Genomic DNA, 17887 nt, shown 5'->3' with positions numbered 1-17887 from the left:
CTGAGAAGGAGCTCTCGCTGGTGCCAGATGCTGCTCTGGGGCCTGTGCACGAGATTGCTCTCTGAATCTCCACGTGGGCCCTCCCAGCTTGCTTTAGTGGGGAGAGCGTGAGGAGACAGGGCAGGAAAGGTCCCCTCGCTTGACTGGGGTCACACAGTGGCTTGGAAGGGACCCGGTAATGTGGACTTTGGCTCTGTGCACCCCTCGAGCCCATGCAGGCTGAGGTATCTCTGGGTGATGGGAAGAGGTGGTCTGGGGGCCAGAAAGGACCACCACCATCCAGGAGCCTGGCCAGGCTGCTAAACCTTCCTACCTACCCACCTCTCCCAAGCCCTCCCTGCTCTGATGGGCCCAGTGCCGAGGCCAAGCAAGCTGGAGGCGGGCGTTGCTGGGGAGGCAGGAGGGCCTGGTGCAACGCCCCAGCTGGAAGGCGATGTGGGAAACTTCTGCTTGAGGAAAGCTGCTCAAACGCGCCCCTGGGCCTCTGGGTTCAAGGTCTCGTTTTCCCACTGCCTCTACAAATGGAAAAGGGGCTCCAGCAGCTGAGGCCTGAACAATGGTCCTGCTGGCTGCCCGGCTCACCACCAGGATGAGGGGCCCTGGCGGCCAACAACTGCCCTCTGAATGCGGTGCCTTTGAAAGTCTCCTCCTGGGAAACTGGGCATTGGGGCCTGGGACCTTCATGCTGCCCCATGTTCCTCCTTTCTCCGCAGAGCCCTGAGCTCAGGGGAGAGCCTGGGCATGAGAGGGTGTCAGGGAAAAGGACTTCTGGGAGCAGGGGTCTTACGCAGAAAGGTGAGAGGAGGGGGACGCACGCGGCACAGGGCAGCGAAGAGAAGCGGTGTGAGTCTGTCTGCGGGCAGCAGGGCTGGGGGCTGTGAGGGGTGCATAAAGTGGGTGTACCTGGCAGGCGAGCGTGTCTGTGAGGTTGTGGGTAGGAGGTGCTCCCAGGAAACAGGGCTGCGGTTTGAGTGGAGGGTGGATGAGTGAGCGAGTAGGAAGCCGGTAAGCAGGCTGGTCTCAGGACGCAAGGCTTTAGTTGCCATGGGGAGCCCTCAAGGCTTGGGAGGAAGCAGCGGACGCCTGTGGAGTGTGGGGTGGAGTGCAGAAGCCCGCAGAGGCAGGGGACTAGTTGGGCCCCAGGCCCTCCTTCTGTGAGGGCGATGGCCTGAAGGAAGAGGCTGAGGGCCAGTTCTGTGGGGCGGGGGCCATTGGAGGAGGGCCAGGGGACCCCACAGCAAACTGAAGACAGGGAGTGAAGGCTGGGGGCACCCCAGACACGGTGAGTCTGGGGCAGTGTCTGCATGCAGTAGGTCCTTATAGACTTGTTGGCTATGTGACTGGTTGGTTTGTGGTGCCAGTGGGCACAGGGTGCTCAAGACGGGCATCCGTGTGTGTGTGATTGAGGAAGTGGTGTATGTGTGCACCACTCGTCTCTCCCTGTGGCCAAGGTTGAAGCGTCATCTTCATCATGACCAGCAGGGGGAGCTATGCCACTGAGTGGCCCCTCCCCCCAATCTTTCCAGGAAACACTTCCAACAGCTGAAATACATACTTTTACATTTTTGAGTGGGTGCCCATCTCTGGCATCGCTTGGATGGTAATCTAACTCCCGTCCTAGCTGGCAAGCCGTCCACACCTCATTGCCTCCTGTGCTAATAATACCACAGGATGTCGCACCCGGAGCAGCCTGGGGTTCCTGGTCCCCTCAACACTTCTCAGCCCTGAGGAAGGGACAGACAGTCCCTGTTAAAAGGCATCTGAAGCGTGTATGAAATAAAGTCAGAGAAAGGGAAGTCCTCCGTCCACACAGGAGGAGCAACAGGGAGCCTGAAGGCCAGGGGCTTCTCTGGAGCAGGACACCCAGGCCTCTGTCCTCCCAGATTTGGGGGCCTCAGGGCCGCCTGGCAGGGTATGGTTTTCTTGGGAGTGGCAAACAGTAAGAATGGGGCCCTGGGAACGCTGCTGGGACCCTCAGGTCACACCTGGAGGGGGCTGCTTGGCCTCTGCTAATTTTGTACTCACTGTATTGTGGACTCATGCAGCATGCTGCTGCTGCTGCTAAGTCACTTCAGTTGTGTCCGACTCTGTGTGACCCCAGAGACGGCAGCCCACCAGGCTCCCCCGTCCCTGGGATTCTCCAGGCAAGAACACTGGAATGCATGCAGCATGAAGAATGCACCAACAAGGCAAGAGTGGGTGTCAGATGGCCCAGAGGAGGGGTTCACTTCGGCTGGGGGTTGGGGGAGCTGCCAGGCACAGCTTCGGTGGAAGGTCTGTCTGAACTGTGTTCTGGAGGATGAATAAGAGTTGGCTGGGCTGCGTTCCACGATCAAGGCCTGTGTTGCACAAGCAGGAAGAATGAGCCGGGTGGCTGGGGGCAGGTGGTAGAAGGTCACAGGTTCGTGCCAAGAGCTGAGGCCAACCACCGCCATGGGGCGCTCAGGCAGCTGAACTCACACATGGTGGACCCCAGGACCAACGGTAGACTGTCAGGGAGGGGCTCACTCCTAGGACCAGGGGGCTGGAAGGGATGGAGGCTGATCACTGAAGCCAGCAGGGGTGGTCCCGAATCCTACCTGGGTATTTTTAGAGTCAACATTAAGACAAACTAAACTTTCAAATCTGAGCCTTTCCAGGGACAACTAGCCAGCTTCTCTGGAGCTGGGAATTCCAACTGTAAATGGGAAATGGGAGTAGGGTGGGGCGATGATAAAGCCTGACAGGGCAGTTGTGAAGGTTAGATGAGACATTCATAATCACTCATCAGCACCTCACGCATAGTAGGGATCAACAAATGCTAACCATTATTATTATTCCAGGGTTTCTGCAGGTTAGGAAGTTGGGATGAAATTTAAGTATGGTATCTAATTTTGTGTCTTTTTATCTAGCATGAGTTTTATGGATGAAGATGAAGGTCAGTTGAGCTTAGTCACTTGCCCTGGCCACTCAGCCTTAGCTCAGCAAAGCTGGTAACTGACCCACACACATCGCTTCTCACCACCTGAGGGGTAGGCCTCGCTGGGGCCAGCTGTGCGTGGCAGGACCAACTTCGGGTGCTGTGGGACTCAGCCCCTGGCAGGCTCTCAGACCTGGTTGCCTGAGTGGAGACAGAAGATAGCTGTGCGTTTAAACATCATCTTTGGTAGCAGCAAAGAAGGGGAAAGAAACCCAAGCAAGCATGTCATCAGCAGCCTGGCCCTCCAGGGACCCCTGTGCCCTGGACCATCCTGCTGCCTTGGATTAGTTTGTGGTCGGCCATGCTGGGTGAGAGGCAGGAAGAGCAGCCCAGGGGTCTGCAGGCCAAGGGCAGGTTGAGCAGTCTGGAGGCTGCAGGCTGTCCTGGTCCCTGCGTGGGGAGCATCTGAGTACCTCGATGGCTCTGGGGCACAGGGCATGAGGCCCAGGTGGGGGCAAAGGAAGAGTGTGGGATATGTGAGGAGCCTTCCTGCCAATCCTCAGGGTGGTCTAGAGGTTAGGGGATGGGTGTTAGGGGATACCAAACGGAGGTAGGGCATAAACGTGGTGTGCAGGTCAAATTTGTCCAGCCAAGGTATTTGACTTCACTTACATAGTGCTTCTCAAAATATTTTTGATTATGTCCCACACAGCATTTTGCTATCAAAAAATCCAGGTTTGAAGTTTCTCTTGAAAAAATGGAGGATCTAACCACACTGCGAGAGAAGAGACAGCCTCTGTGGTTGGGGAAAGGGCTCCTGCAGACCGCACTGCTGTCTGTACTGCCCCTCTTCACTGCTTACATGTTCCCCACTGGACCACTCTGTTAGCAGCCCCCACTATGGATGGGGTGCCCTCCTCCAGCCCTTGGCCCCTCCCCAGGGCCCTCAGTCTATGATCCTAGTTGCTCTGGAGAGGAGTATGGGGGTGGTGACAGGTGCCCAAGGTCATTGGTCTCAGCAGTCCAGAGTAGAGTAGGGAGTGAATGGGGGAGCAGTGAGAGAGGGCTTCCCCACCTCAGAACTAATGATTCGGGTTTGGGCTGGAAACCCTGATGGGAGGAACCACCCCAGGACCCTGTGAGTGGCTCAACCTCTGATTCTCTCGTTCTGGGAGACAGAAGGCTGGAGCTGAGTGACCCCAGTCACAGTGATAGGGAGGAATGCTCCACTCACTCTGGGGAGGTGAAGGGAAAGGGCAGAAAGAGGCTCCTAAACTTTCCAGAAGCTTCCAGATAGATCACAAGCTTCCAGGACAGACAACAGACATGGGAGCAACTGCTGTTAACCCCAAGCTGAGGGGGAGGCAGGAATGTGGAGAAGAGGCTCCACAGTTCCCTGGGGCAGGCATGCCTGGGAAGCACAAGAAGAGCTCCCTGGTGTCAGGAACAGAGGCGAGCGCTGGGTCAGCCTGGGCTGAGCAACGCAGCCGGACCCACCATGCAGGCCCCAGGTGACCCCGGGCACAGAGATGAGCCTGAAGGTGACGGGGTGGGGAGGAGACAGGAGAGAGAGACTGAGCGAGAAGGGGAGAGGGAGAGAGACAGAGAGACAGACAGAGGGAGACGCAGGTGAGAGATGGAGACAGACAGAGATCTGCAGAGACAGGGAGACATAGATTTAGATCAAGAAAGAAAAGGAAATTGAATGAGCTTCTTGGGACCTGTCAGTTCGACCTGACTTGGGACCAGCCGGGGGCCCACCCCTCTGCACTGAAGACCTGAGAACAGCTGGTCCTCTTGTCTCCCCTCCAAGGCCTGGCTCGTGGCCTGTGTCAGGGCTTGTCCTGTACTAATGATGCTGGCGTGCTCCAGGTGTCCAAGAACTCTCCTTATGATGATTGCAGCTCTGTCTCCTGCTAGGAGATCCCTGCCCTCCAGGGAAAGCACACCAGGGAAGCTTCAGCCAGCCTGCAAGCATCTGGGAAAGCACCGCGGGGGCTGTGTGTGTTCTGCTGATGCCCAGTAAGATCGGGCGAGGCCAGTGCTGTCCTCAGAAGCAGCCGGGCTGGGCAGGAAGGCTCGGCAACCTGTCTGAGCCCAGTCTCAGGCCCTGCCCACCGAGAGGGGCCTGTTGTTGAGGACCCACAGACAGAGGTTTTGGGAGGCATTGATGACAAAATTAAAACCATATTTTTCTGTGTTGGAAGACTGAGCTGTGATAAATTTGGAAAGTAATAAATATCAGAGCTTTGCAGACCATTTCCCGGCATCTCACAGCACACCAGCCGGAGTGGCTTGCCCCCAGCTGTGTGTGGCCTGGACCAGGGGCTGCTCCAATCGGTTAAGGTGGGGCCGTGCTTGGGAATGCTGAGTGCATTTCACTAGATGCTGGTGGGGGGGCGCTTCCAAGTGGATGGTTTGGAAGCCCACGAGCAGGCCATGTTGGGGCGGGGGGAATGCCCTCTTGGGAGTTGTGGCCAAAACAGACCATGGTTATTCAGTGTGGTTTCCAGCTGCCTCCAAGTCTGCCTTGGCCAGCTGGGACTGTGTGGTACGCCTCCCCCCGTGGATCTCAGTTTCCCCAGCTTCTCCAAGACATCGGCCAACCTTCTGTGATGCGGACATTCTTCCAAGCAGGCTCGAAGGAGGCACCCAAGGCTTCCTGGAGGTAGAGCCTTTGCAGTGGATGGTTCCCTGTGTCATGAACCGGCCTGAGTAACACTGAGTAAAGGATCAAAGAACTTACAGTCATTGGAAGGGCTCTGTGTCACCTCATTTCTGTGGCTGCTCGTGGCCTTTGCTAGCTGGATAGACATATAGAAACTCCTTTTGTATGAATACCAGGATAAGGGAGATCAGAGGGTGTGGGTGCAGAGCCTCTGGCAGGACAGGGTCTGCGGGCCACACCATGTTCAGGTACCCACTTCTGGGGGCTTTCCTCCTGGGCTGCACCTGGCTGGTGGCCTCAAAGTGCCCTGAGCCCACGCTGCCCTTGGGGTTTCCTGGCTTTTCTCTGTACCTGGCAGAGCTGTGCATCTAGCTTGACGTCTCTGGGCCCCCCTTTTTCCCTCTGGAGCCCCTTCTTCCTGGGATTGGGCCCCAGGACTCCCCTGACCTGTGAAGACTTCCTATGGCCCTGAGTCCCATGAACAATCTCCTCATGGCTGGCCCTTGCACAAAGGCGACCATGGCAGGACCAGCCAGTGGCACCAGCTCCATCCCTGCTCTGACCACCGTGTTTGCCCATCTCCTCCCTGGCTTCAGGGGCGATGAGCCAGCTCGTGGGCTCGTCTCACGCGTACACAGGTGCCATGCATGGACCAGGCACACAAAGGCACGTAGGATTTTTGCCTCCTTTCCCCTCGCTTATTTCTGTTTAAAAGCTTATAACTGTACAGCATGTTTAATTTATATATTTCCATAATCCCAGCCTTATTTCTAAAGACTGAGCAGCCTAGAGAAGCTAGTTTGAGTTTGGGATGAATAATATTGAACCATTCAACCTAAAATGGAGCCATGAGAATCCCACTGGACGGGGTGGAGTCTATGTCCTCGCTTTGTAGTTACCATGATGTACCACTGTGATAGCAGTATCCAAAGGGGCAGAGCCAGGTTCCCAGAAATAACTCAGTCCCTCACTTTACGGAGAGGGGAATGAGGTCCATCACGTGGGCTCTTGTTCTTTTTCTGCTTCCTGGTCTTTGTAAGGTCTAAAGAACGCCACAGCTGAAGGACATTTTCAGATTATATTCTCTTAGACATTCCCATCCAGGTATGTCCATAACTCCTGTGACAGTGATGACCAAGAGTATGCCTGGGGGCTGCATTCAATAGCTTACCTACAGTGGGGAAAGCCCACATTAGAAGCAAGGAATCTTGCAGAGTGGCTCCTAACTTACCTGAGTTGCTGAATCAAAGTGGGCAAAGGCTTCAGGTATCCTGGAGAAATGAGGTGGGTTTAGTCATCATTTTTTTGATGACTAAAGCAATTTATTTTAAAGAAAGACAGATGACAGACATTCCTGTGGGAGCAGGTGTGTCAGTCTCTTAGTGTAGGTGTCTGATTTCCTTCTATGACTGGTTCATTTGAATAAAGCATGTTCTTCTGATTATCAAAGTTACCTGTGCTCATCACACACACACACACACACACACACACACACACACACGGATAGAAAATAAAGAAGAAATCAACAATCGCAAATGGCAGCACTCAGAAGCATTCTAGCAATACTCTGGTAAATTTCTTCTAGTTCTAGACACCTAACTGCACACAGGAGAGGAATTTTTTAAAACACTGTTGCTATCATATCGCCATTGTGCCATGTAATGCCATGGGAGCTTCATTTTGCTGACATATTTGCCTGCATTTCTAATCATTTCTGTTCATAGATTCCTGGAGGGGCATCACAGGGCTGAAGGGTGTGAGCATGTTGACTATATCCTGCCAGTTTGTCTTCCAGAAAGTGTGAGCCGCTTCATTTTGTCTCCAGGAGGGCGATAGTGCCCACCACCAGTCTTTAAGAAAGGATTAGGGCTGGGGATGACTCAGAAGTGAGCTGGTGCCTAGTTATCTAGTGACCTGATGCCAATCCGATCCTCTCGTGATGCAGAGCTGCCTGGCAGGGGTCCTTCTGCTCAGGTGTCAGGGACAGAGAGCTGGCCTCCTGTAGAAAAGCCTACACTTCTACAGGTTCTTAGGTTGGCTCTGTATGCCTTTGGCCACCAGGCAACTTCCCACGAAAGACTGGGGCGATGGCGAGTCTGGGGGCAAGTGAGCCCCATTCCGGCCATGTCAGTCGCAGTAGACCTGGGTTCTAGTAGTTCTTCTTCAATTTGGGAAACTTCTTTAAGAAAAAACACAGGAGTATGAGCACAAAATTAGATCTAAAAAATGAACGTTTCCAATGTGACCAGAATCACAATAAATCAGACATTTTTAAAAGGCGATAAATAACATCAATACCATTAAGCCCTTCAAACACATAATTTTGACTCACTTCTAGCCATCCTTCTATAACACTTTCCTTACATTTGGCTGAGCAGTCTTTGTTCTCTTCATGTGACAATGATTTTCTGCAGTCATAATAAAAAGATAATTTAGTCTTTCTTCAGAGCATGGCTGATCAAAAATAGTAATAGTGTTTGAGTAGTTTAGAAAAATTGCTTTCAATTTCGTAACTCTCTGGTAATGATATGTAAATTATAGGATATTATCAGATTTGGGGAAGATTTGTTTTATGTTTCTGTTTGTATCTGAGGAATAAAATTTGAGGGCATTTCAAGCTTTTGCATGGTTTTTATTCTTAAATAGTCTTTGAATGATGATATTCGCATCTTTGTCCATGTTATAGCGACATTTCTCTATTTTGTGTTTTTTTTCATTGTCAGTCTTATTGAATTCAGCAGGAAATTTAAATATCTTCCCATTATCTTTCTGGGATTCACTGCTTTTAATTCACTCCTTTCAACATTCCAAGACCCTATTTATGCTTTTCATTAGAGAATTAGCTCTTCCTCTTCATGGTAAAACCTGAACATTTAAAATTTTAATATGATTAACAATATTTTTATTGATTCCATTGCACATCTTTAAAACTTGTCATAGTCCATTTGATTTTCTAATGTGATATTTTTCTTAGTTTCTTTTTTTTAAATATAAATTTATTTATTTTAATTGGAGGTTAATTACTTTACAATAGTGTATTGGTTTTGCCATACATCAACATGAATCCACCATGGGTGTACACGTGTTCCCCATCCTGAACCCCCCTCCCACCTCTCTCCCGATACCATCCCTCTGGGTCATCCCAGTGTACCGGCCCCAAGCATCCAGTATCATGCATCGAACCTGGACTGGCGATTCGTTTCACATATGATATACATGTTTCAATGCTATTCTCCCAGATCATTCCACCCTCTCCCTCTCCCACAGAGTCCAAAAGAGTGGTCTATACATCTGTGTCTCTTAGTTTCTTTTTTTTTTTAATTGAAGTCTAGTTTCTGTACAATTTTATATGTTACAGATATACAATATAGTGATTCACAATTTTAAAGTTTCTCTCCATTTATAGTTATTGTCAAATATTGGCTATATTCCCCATGCTGTCTGATAAATGCCTCCTTGTAGCTTATTTTCTATTTAGTAGTTTGTGCCTCTTGCTCTCCTACCCCTGCATTCTTCTTCCCACCGGTAACTACTGGTTTGTTTTCTATATCGTGAGTATGCCTCATCTCTAAGTTTCTTAATTAAAAATTTAAGTACAAAAATTTATTTGTACAAATAACTTATTTGTTTTATTGCAACATTTTAAGATGCCTTCTTAAATTATAATTTAAACAATGTATTCCCAATTGAATCTCTCCTTAGCTGGATATGAAAATGCCTGGAGTCCCACCAGGGCCACGTAGTGGGGGTGGGGATGTACGTGACAAAGGGGTATCCCCCGTGCAAAGAGAAGGCAATCTCACTTTTTGTATTGGGCTTCCCTGGGGGCTCAGATGGTAAAAATATCTGCCTGCAATATAGGAGACCTGGGTTTGATCTCTAGATTGGGAAGCTCCTCTGGAGAAGGGAATGGCTAACCACTCCAGTATTCTTGCCTGGGGAATTCCATGGGCAGAGGAGCCCGTCAGGCTGCAGTCTATAGAGTCACAGAGCTGGACACAACTGAGCGACTAACACAGGGCCTTGAAAGGGGCTCCTGCAAACTCAGAGCCTGGCTTACAAGTGTTGTTAGCTTGAAGGTAAGGCCACCTGTGGCATTGATCTTGGATTGCCATCCCTGTGCACTTTGGAATCTCTATTCAAAGGACTTTCAGTCTTTCCAAAGCCTTAGCCTGAGTTGATGACAGTGGCTTAGCAGGCCAGGTGAGATGGACTCGACCATGTTCGTTATTCAGCTTCACCAGGGGAGCTAAGAAGACATTTCTGTAATCCCGACAAACCTGCTCTCTCATGTTGAGGAATACCTACCAATCTGCGTTTGTGCTTGGGTTCAAGAGCAAGGGAGAAGGCCTGAAGATATTTTATGGATCTATATCTCTTATAAATTCCTTAAAATAGTTTCAGGTTATTTTTGTCTTTAAAAATCAATATAATTCAAGAAAAAGAAAAGACAAGCTTCTGACTGGAAGGTATATCTAATAAAAGACTTATGTACACTATACAAGGAACTCTCACAACAGTAAGAAAATGCATGCCGCTGACTAGGAGAAAATGTTTTCAAAAGACATATCTGATAAAGGACAATGTCAAATATACAACGACTTCTTAAAAGTTTACAGTAAGAAAGTGAACAACTCAAGTAAAAATGGGCAAAAATTTGTATATACAGTATGATTCTAACCAAGTGATACCCTAGAAAAGGGAAAGTGATATTGTAGAAAAGGGGATAGTAAAAAAAGATCAATAATTGTCAGGGCCTTCTGAGGAGAGAGGGATGAAGAGGGGAAGCACAGAGGCTTTTTAGAGAAGATCCGATGACTGACAATGGTGGATGCATGTCATTCCAGGCAGACCTTGGAGGTACTGTGTATTCAGCTCCAGACCAATGCAATGAGGTAAATTTTGCAAAAAGCAAGTCGCAAATTTTTTGGTTTCCCAGCACATATAAAAATTATGCTTACATTCTACTGTGGTCTATTATGTGTACAATAACATTATGTATAAAAAACAATGTACATACCTTAATTAAAAATGCTTTATTGCTAAAAAATGTTAACTATTATCTGAGACTTCAGTGAGTCAGAACGGTAACATCAAAAATCACTGGTCACAGATCACCACAACAAATATAATAATAATCAGAAAGTTTGAGGTATTTCAAGAACCATCAAAATATGTCAGACAAGTAGTGAGCAAATGTTGTTGGAAAAAAAATGGCACCAATAGATTTGCTCATTGCAGAGTTGCCACAAACCTTCAGTTTGTAGGAAACACAGTATCTGTGAAATGCAATAAAACACGATATGCCTGTGTACACTTGTCCAAACTCATAGAATGTATAGCACCAAGAGTGAGCCCGAGTGTAAACCATGGACTTTGGGTGATGGATGTGTAAGTATAGGTTCGTCGATTGTAATGAGGGTACCACTCTGCTGGGGTGGGTGTCGATAATGGGGATGGTAAGCACATGAGCGCAAGAACATATGGCAGATCTCTACATTACTCCCGGCTCAATTTTGCCGTGAACCTACCTCTCCAAAAAATAAAAAGCTGTTAAAAACAATATATTCCATGATTTTATACTTTAATAGCCACTTCTAAGTAATTCATTCAATCCATATTTATTAATCGGTCTCTGAGGCCCAAGGGACATAGTCAAGAAACAGGCTGAAGAGATTCCTAGGGTCACAATATAATTCTGCAGAAAGACCATCATCCAGAAATGAAAATAACCGAAATAATCATAATAGCCATAAGTGTTTTCTTCAGTCATCTGTATTTCACAGAAATAATGAGCGAGGTGGGGGCGGGGGACATGAAATAGTCTACAGGATGAGGGCATTTTTCCCAAGGAAGTGACATCTGACCTGAAGGGTGGTTGGAGTCACTCAGGTCAAGAGAGCGGCAGCAAGAGGCCAGGGGAATAAAAAGATCAGTAGGAGGCCCTGAGCAGGGAGGGGCTGGGGCTCTGAGGTGCAGAGAGAAGGAGTCTGGCTGCAGCTCAAGTTGCAAGGGGGTGGCTGTCCAGAGCGTGTGATTGTGCACAGGGCTCTGCGGAGGGGCAGGGCCAGCCCTGCTGTGCCAGGGGCTGCACCAGGGCTCTGCTTTCTCTCCAAATGGACCAGAAATATTCAAAAGGCTTTAGTGAGGGGTGGACATGATTGGACTGTGTTTCGAAAATATTATCCTGGCTAATGCCCAGAATGGGTCAGGTAGGGGAAAGAGTGGATATGGAAGACTAGTTAAGAGACACCGCAGTGACCGAGGCAGGAAAGCATGTTGGCCAGTGTGGTGAGAGAGAAATGGACAGAGCCAGGAGAGCTTCTTAGACTGGAGACAGGGGACAGCATCAGAGAGATATGGGGTTATATCCTGAGACAGAGGACGCTGGAGTGGAGGAGACCTGGGAATGAGGATGAAGCGGTCGCTGTGGATCTGCCGAGTGAGATGGGCTGCTTGTAGCCAGACCCCCACGTGCAGTCTGGGCTGGAGACATAACTCTGAGCAGATAGACAGTAATTGGAGCCATGCGGCAGATGAAATCATCTAAGGGGAACGTGTGGGCTGAGACCAGCAGGGAACAGGGCCCCCACGGCCGCCTCCGTCCCCTGTCAGGACATCATCAGTTCTTCAGCAACCAAAGCTGGAGCCTACATTTGCTCCTTGCTCTCCAGGTGACAAAGGCCTCACACCAAACCATGTCGCTGTGATTCCTCACCAGACCCTTAGAGGCAATCGTGCTTATACCCACTGGGAGGCTTTGCAGTGCAGGGGAGACAGAGTGGGGCGGGGAATCACAGAGGCCGAGGGTCTGATTCACAGGGTACTAATCCTGACCCCTGAGAGAAGTGGAGATCCAATGACATGCTGCATTTATAAAGCACCAGGCACCGTGCCTGACACATGGCTGTTGAGGCTTTAAGGGACTCATAAATAACACGCCATTACGCTCCTCCTCTGCTCACATCCAACTGAGAAATGAGACACTGGGGCCAGATCAACTGAGAAGTGGATGAGCGATGGCATCCTTGCGGCCCTGCTGATGGACAGCAGGCTTAGCTCTGCAGTCCACATGGGGTGCTCACCTGTCTGCACCTGCCAGCATCCTCCCCATCACATGGTCACATCGAGGGGCAGCCCACCTGAGGGACTGTGTGGGCCAGCAGAGCAGTCAAACTCAGCCGAGAGCAATGGAAAGATGCTCAGACATTTCACTCTCCCTGGTGAGCAATCCTCCAGGCACCTGGAGCTCCCCTACGCCAGCCCCCGGACCTTATTATGCTAACCAAGTGTCCGTCTCTGTCATCCTAGCCTGGTGTGTTCCTGACTCAGAGGAAGAGGAGAAAGAAGAAAAGAAAAAAAAATCTTCCACATACTATAAAAACAAGCAGGGATGTATCATGAGGGAAAATGAAACTTGTGCATGAATTTTAAGGATTATAAACAAGATTTCAAATAATTTTCTGGATTGCTGCTTCTTTCTGTCTGTGCCCCAAATGCCCCAAGTGACTTCTTCATTCACTAGAGATTCGTTGGATAAAAAGTTCAAAATGTGCTGACTTCACCCATTTAATCATTTCCTTGTTGTTTCTTTGGTAGATTTTTTTTTAATTTATGTTTATCAAAGTCATACATGTACATAGTTTTAAAAGTTAAAGGGTTCTGCATGACTTGTAATGAAAACCAGCATTTGCCTTCCCCCCTGCCGACCCTCCTCCCCAGAGGCCATCACTTTGAATCCTTCTGGTGCTTTCCTTCTAATTTTAAAATAACATGCTTAGACTTGCATTTCTTGATTTTCCAGTTTAAATGTTATTTGATGAATTCTGACTATGGAAGAGGAGGACTTAGCACTCTAAAGCCACCCTCCACCTCTCCCCCCCTGCAAATGCACACTCTCTTCATCCTCCCGTCACGGTAGTTATAGCGTGATTTTTGGCCAAATCAATACTCGGTTTTATGTAGTTATGACTATGTTCATATTATTCACAGCTAAACCATGTAGAGCACATTTCCTATCTTGTACAGCATTTTGTTTTGCTTGGAATAAAGAGTTGCCAAGTTTTCTCTTTGTTTAGTGTTTGATTACTAGTCATTCGTAGACTCTGGGCTCAAGGAGGCTCTCCTTGCTCTTTGTACAGATTCATGTGCTCTCCAGCGTGGACTGGCCACTCCCTGTACTGACCCCCTCCACCTCATGGTCTTGGGGTCCTGGGCACCCCTTTGACTTCCCCGAGTTGAGTCTCTTGGTTTTCTCCTGTTTTGATGAACTGCCTCCTCCAAGAGGTTCCTGAGAAACGTTTTATGTTAATACAGTGTTTTGAGAGTTTGTTCAGGCAAAACTTAGCCATTCTACCCTCACATTTTATTGGCAGCTTGGGTGAGATGCTTGACCCTCAAACTGAAGCTGTCACCCACTGCCTTCCGGCTCACAGAGCTGCTGTTGAGAAGTCAGAGGCTGTTCTCTTCAGGCCAGTTTCCTCTCTGAAATCTCTCAGACATTTCATTCTTGTGCTGCTCGGGTGTGGGGTATCATTTCATATGGGGGTTTTCAAACTGGAGACTCATGATTGTTACTCACAATCTGGTAAATATTCTTTTATTATTTTCTACCCCTCCAGCTCATCCTCCCAATCTTTCTCTCTGGTTCTCATTTCTAACCCGTTCTGCTTCATAGTCATGGACCTCCTGAGCTGATTCTCTAGAGTTTGCAGTTTTTCTCTCCTATGCTTCATCTCTTTGGTTGTGTTTTGTCTTTTGAAAGATGTCTTAACCTTTCTGTTGAAGCTTATTGTATGCTAATTTGTTTTACATATTTGCCATGCTAATTTCCAAAAACACTTTAAAAATTCTGAACGATTCTTTTAAAACCATCTTTATTTTGTAAGCATCCTGCTCACTCATTTCATGGATACAAGAATTATCTTCTTATTTCCTGGATATAGCACTTGTAATTTACATATATTAATCATTTTTTTCTCCCCCACTCTTTGAGGTGTCTCTGTTTCTTCTAAGTTCTTTTTTGCTGTTTGATAGTTTTCTCCTGTGACTTGATGTAATAGTAAGGCTGTAACAAACACATTGGAAGTTCTGTGTGTCTGGGTGGGGCTTTGTTGGAGAAAGACTAGTCTGGGCCATTTTACTGGATGGGGGTGAGGGATTGAATTGCCAGTTCTGAATAGATTCTATTGGGCTGGCCCAGTATCCCCAAGAGAAAAGTCATCCAAAATCCCACTGAGTTCTTAGTTCTCAAGGAGAAAGAGGTATAGGGTGTGAGTTTCAGCATTCAGCACGTTCACTTTATCTCCGTGGTCAGCCTGGTACCCTCATGTGCATCTGCGCCCATGGCTCCTGAATCCAGAGCCCCCAGTTCCCTCTTGCTAGACAGCAGAGCCCCATCTTCTGCCAGGATAACGGGGAAGTAGTTCCTGACCTGTACAAATCAGGGCCAGGGACCATGGGCCGAAACATTCTCATACTGATTTTTAACTAGCCCTTTGTTTTTGGTTCCACTCATATTACCACCTGCAGAAGTACTTGCCGCTTGGATCTTGATCCTTTACTGGCAGACCCTGCTTTGCTTCCAGGCTCCGCCTGTCACCTGGGTAGGCTTCCGGCTTCTCACATCTGCTGCATCACGGCCACTCAGGCAGCTGGTTTCCGGGTTCCAAGCTCTTGTCTCTGTTGCTTCCTCTCCGTTTTTTTGTCCTCACCTTATTTTCCCTCCTTCGCTGTCATTTAGGAAACTTCCGGGAGAGACTGGATTAACACCCTGGGTAGCCCACGGATCTTCCTTCGCTTACTCTCTTCTGGAGACTCCTCCATCCCGCCCTGCCCTGCCCCTACCAGCCCAGGACCGAGCCCCTGTCTCCCTCTGCCTCGCAGGTGGGTGGGAAATGAGTGATTAGAAAGCACTTCTGGCAGGCTCTGCACCCAGCCTTTGGGCCCTGGGGGGTAGTTGGCATCCACGGTGCTGTGCTCGACCTTTGGAGTCTGCGCAAACCAAGAAAGAAAGAGCCCCCTGGAGCATCCAGCACCATCGCCTTCGTCTTAATGGTCTCTTCCAATCCTTTACCTATTTTTCCATCAGATTGTTTTCTTTGTGTGATTTGTAAGAGTTGTTTTTGGCTATGAATCCTGTGCTTGCTAGAAAATTCCAAATGCTTGTTTTTTTTTTTTAAAGTTTCTTTATGATGTGTTTTAATTTTTGTGAGATTACGCAGTTGTTTCCTTTATGGATTCTGGGTGTTGAATCTTCCTTTCTGTGGAAAGGCACCCCCACCCTAAAGTTGTGTAAATAATTCTCTCCCTAAAGCTTTCATGGCTTTTTTTTTTTTTCATGGCTTTTTTATTTAGCCTTTTAAAATATCAATTTTTCACGTCAAAGAATGCATCCTAATGTACCCCAATAGTCAACACAGAGACGTGTCACAGGATAAGTTAACAATCCTTCCCTTTTTACTTCCAGGTCAACTTCTTCAGGTTATCAGCCTTAGCAGTTTGAGGTCATCCACACCCTTCTTCTGAGTGCTAAGATGCTTCAGTCATGTCCAAATCTTGTTGCAACACTATGGACTATAGCCTGCCAGGCTCTATTCATGGAAATCTTCAGGCAAGAATACTGGGGTGGGCTGCCATTACCTTCTCCACCCCTTCTCTTGCTGCTGCTGCTGCTGCTGCTGCTAAGTCGCTTCAGTCGTGTCCAACTCTGTGCGACCCCAGAGACGGCAGCCCACCAGGCTCCCCTGTCCCTGGGATTCTCCAGGCAAAAACACTGGAGTGGCTTGCTATTTCCTTCTCCAATGCAAATTCAGATTTATGGGATTTAATTTTGCTTTGTTTTTATTAAAATCGGAAGATGGCACTTTAATATCTCTGAAACTAATTTTAAAGCTTTATTTATTATAGATTCTGTTGTTGCACTTTAAGAACATGTTTAATAAAAATTTTAATGGAGATAGCTATAGATTTACATGTACTTGTAAACAATACTGTGTATCTTTCATCCATTTTCCTCCAACAGTAATATCTTGCAAAACTGTAAGATATCTTGTAATATCTTGCAAAGCTGTTCAGTGTCACAGCCAGGATAGTGGCTCCAGGGATGACCCAGGGATCTTCTCCCCAGCTTTATTTGTACTTCTCTCTGTGTGTATGTGGGTGTACAACATTATCACGGGGGCAGGTTCATGTATCCACCACCACAGTCAAGATACAGAGCAGTTCATCACCATCAGGATCCTTTTCTGTCTCCCTTTTATTAGCACATCCGCTTCCCTCCTGCATGCTCCCTGCAGCAACACTTCATCCACCTTCCTCCAGTCCCTAACCCCTGGCAACATTAGACTCCTCTATTCCCATAATTTTGTCATTTCAAAACGTTATATAAATGAAACCTACAATGTAGTAGCTTTCTGGATTGCTTTATTCACTCAGCGTAATTCTTTGGATCATCCAGGGTCTCCCAATAGCTCCTTCCTCTTTACTGCTGAGTAGGATTCCATAGAATGGACAGACCACTGTTTGTTTAACATTCACCTGTTAGAGGACATCTGGTTTGGATTTTAGTTTTGGGCTACTGTGAATAAAGTTACTATGAATCCTTGAGTACAGGTTTCTGTGTGAACACGAGTTTGATTTCTCTGGAAAAATGCCCAGGAATGAAAAGATGTGGGTCGTATGGTAATGCATGGTTAGTTTTATAAAAATTTGCCGTTTTCCATTTTCCAGACTGTGAAACTATTTTTAAAAATATTGTCTGAGACCCTTCGGGGTTCCTAAACGCAGATCGAGCCTTTTTGTTTCTCGCAGCTCTGTCTCATGGTGTGGATGTCGTGCAGCTGAATCCACCATTCGGGTTGTCTTGGTATTTTGCTGCTGTCAGTGATGCTGTGATGCGCTTCCTCTTACAGAGAGTCTTACACACTGGCCTTGATTTCCACAGGCTGGGTTTTCAGAATTGATAGATTTAGTAGATGTGGCGTATTTCTTTCCAAAAAATCATGGGAATTCACAGTCTCACAAGCAATGTGTGAAACTGGCCATTTCCCCACTTCCTCGCTAGTAGTGTAAACTGTCAGTCTTAATTTTATTCTAATCTTTTATTTTTTAAGTTATTTAAATCCCTATGGAACTAACTTTGGAGTGCATTATAGACTAGAGGTCTAACTTTACCCTCCTACCCTAAAGTCTTCCAGTTAGCTATTATTGCATGGCAAGCTAATCTCCAAACTTAGTGGCCAAAACAAATAATTTGTTATTACTACATCGTCTGATTATGGGATTAGAAATTGGGACAGGGCATAGCAGCAATGACTTCT

General features: G+C 47.8%; 1 protein-coding gene across 6 annotated transcripts in view; it reads left to right on the top strand.

The window, feature by feature from the left end:
• Window positions 1-16686, top strand: part of PTPN20 (protein tyrosine phosphatase non-receptor type 20) — a 123813-nt gene extending 107127 nt beyond the window's left edge. For 2 of the 6 annotated variants that reach the window (XM_061405614.1, XM_061405613.1), the window contains one exon: window positions 12879-13450. In XM_061405614.1, the coding sequence (XP_061261598.1) occupies window positions 12879-12971 (93 nt within the window). In that variant the 3' untranslated portion in view covers window positions 12972-13450. Of the gene's footprint in view, window positions 1-12878; window positions 13456-16035 lie in introns of those variants that run through there. The other 4 variants (XM_061405611.1, XM_061405615.1, XM_061405608.1 and 1 more) reach the window with 4 other exon arrangements.
• The last annotated feature ends 1201 nt before the right edge of the window (window positions 16687-17887 follow it).

This window comes from Bos javanicus, chromosome 28, assembly GCF_032452875.1.
Source record: "Bos javanicus breed banteng chromosome 28, ARS-OSU_banteng_1.0, whole genome shotgun sequence".
NCBI classification, from domain to species: Eukaryota; Metazoa; Chordata; class Mammalia; order Artiodactyla; family Bovidae; genus Bos; species Bos javanicus.
The sequence above is the reverse complement of the archived record's forward strand: the minus strand, read 5'-3'. Positions and strand labels throughout refer to the sequence as shown.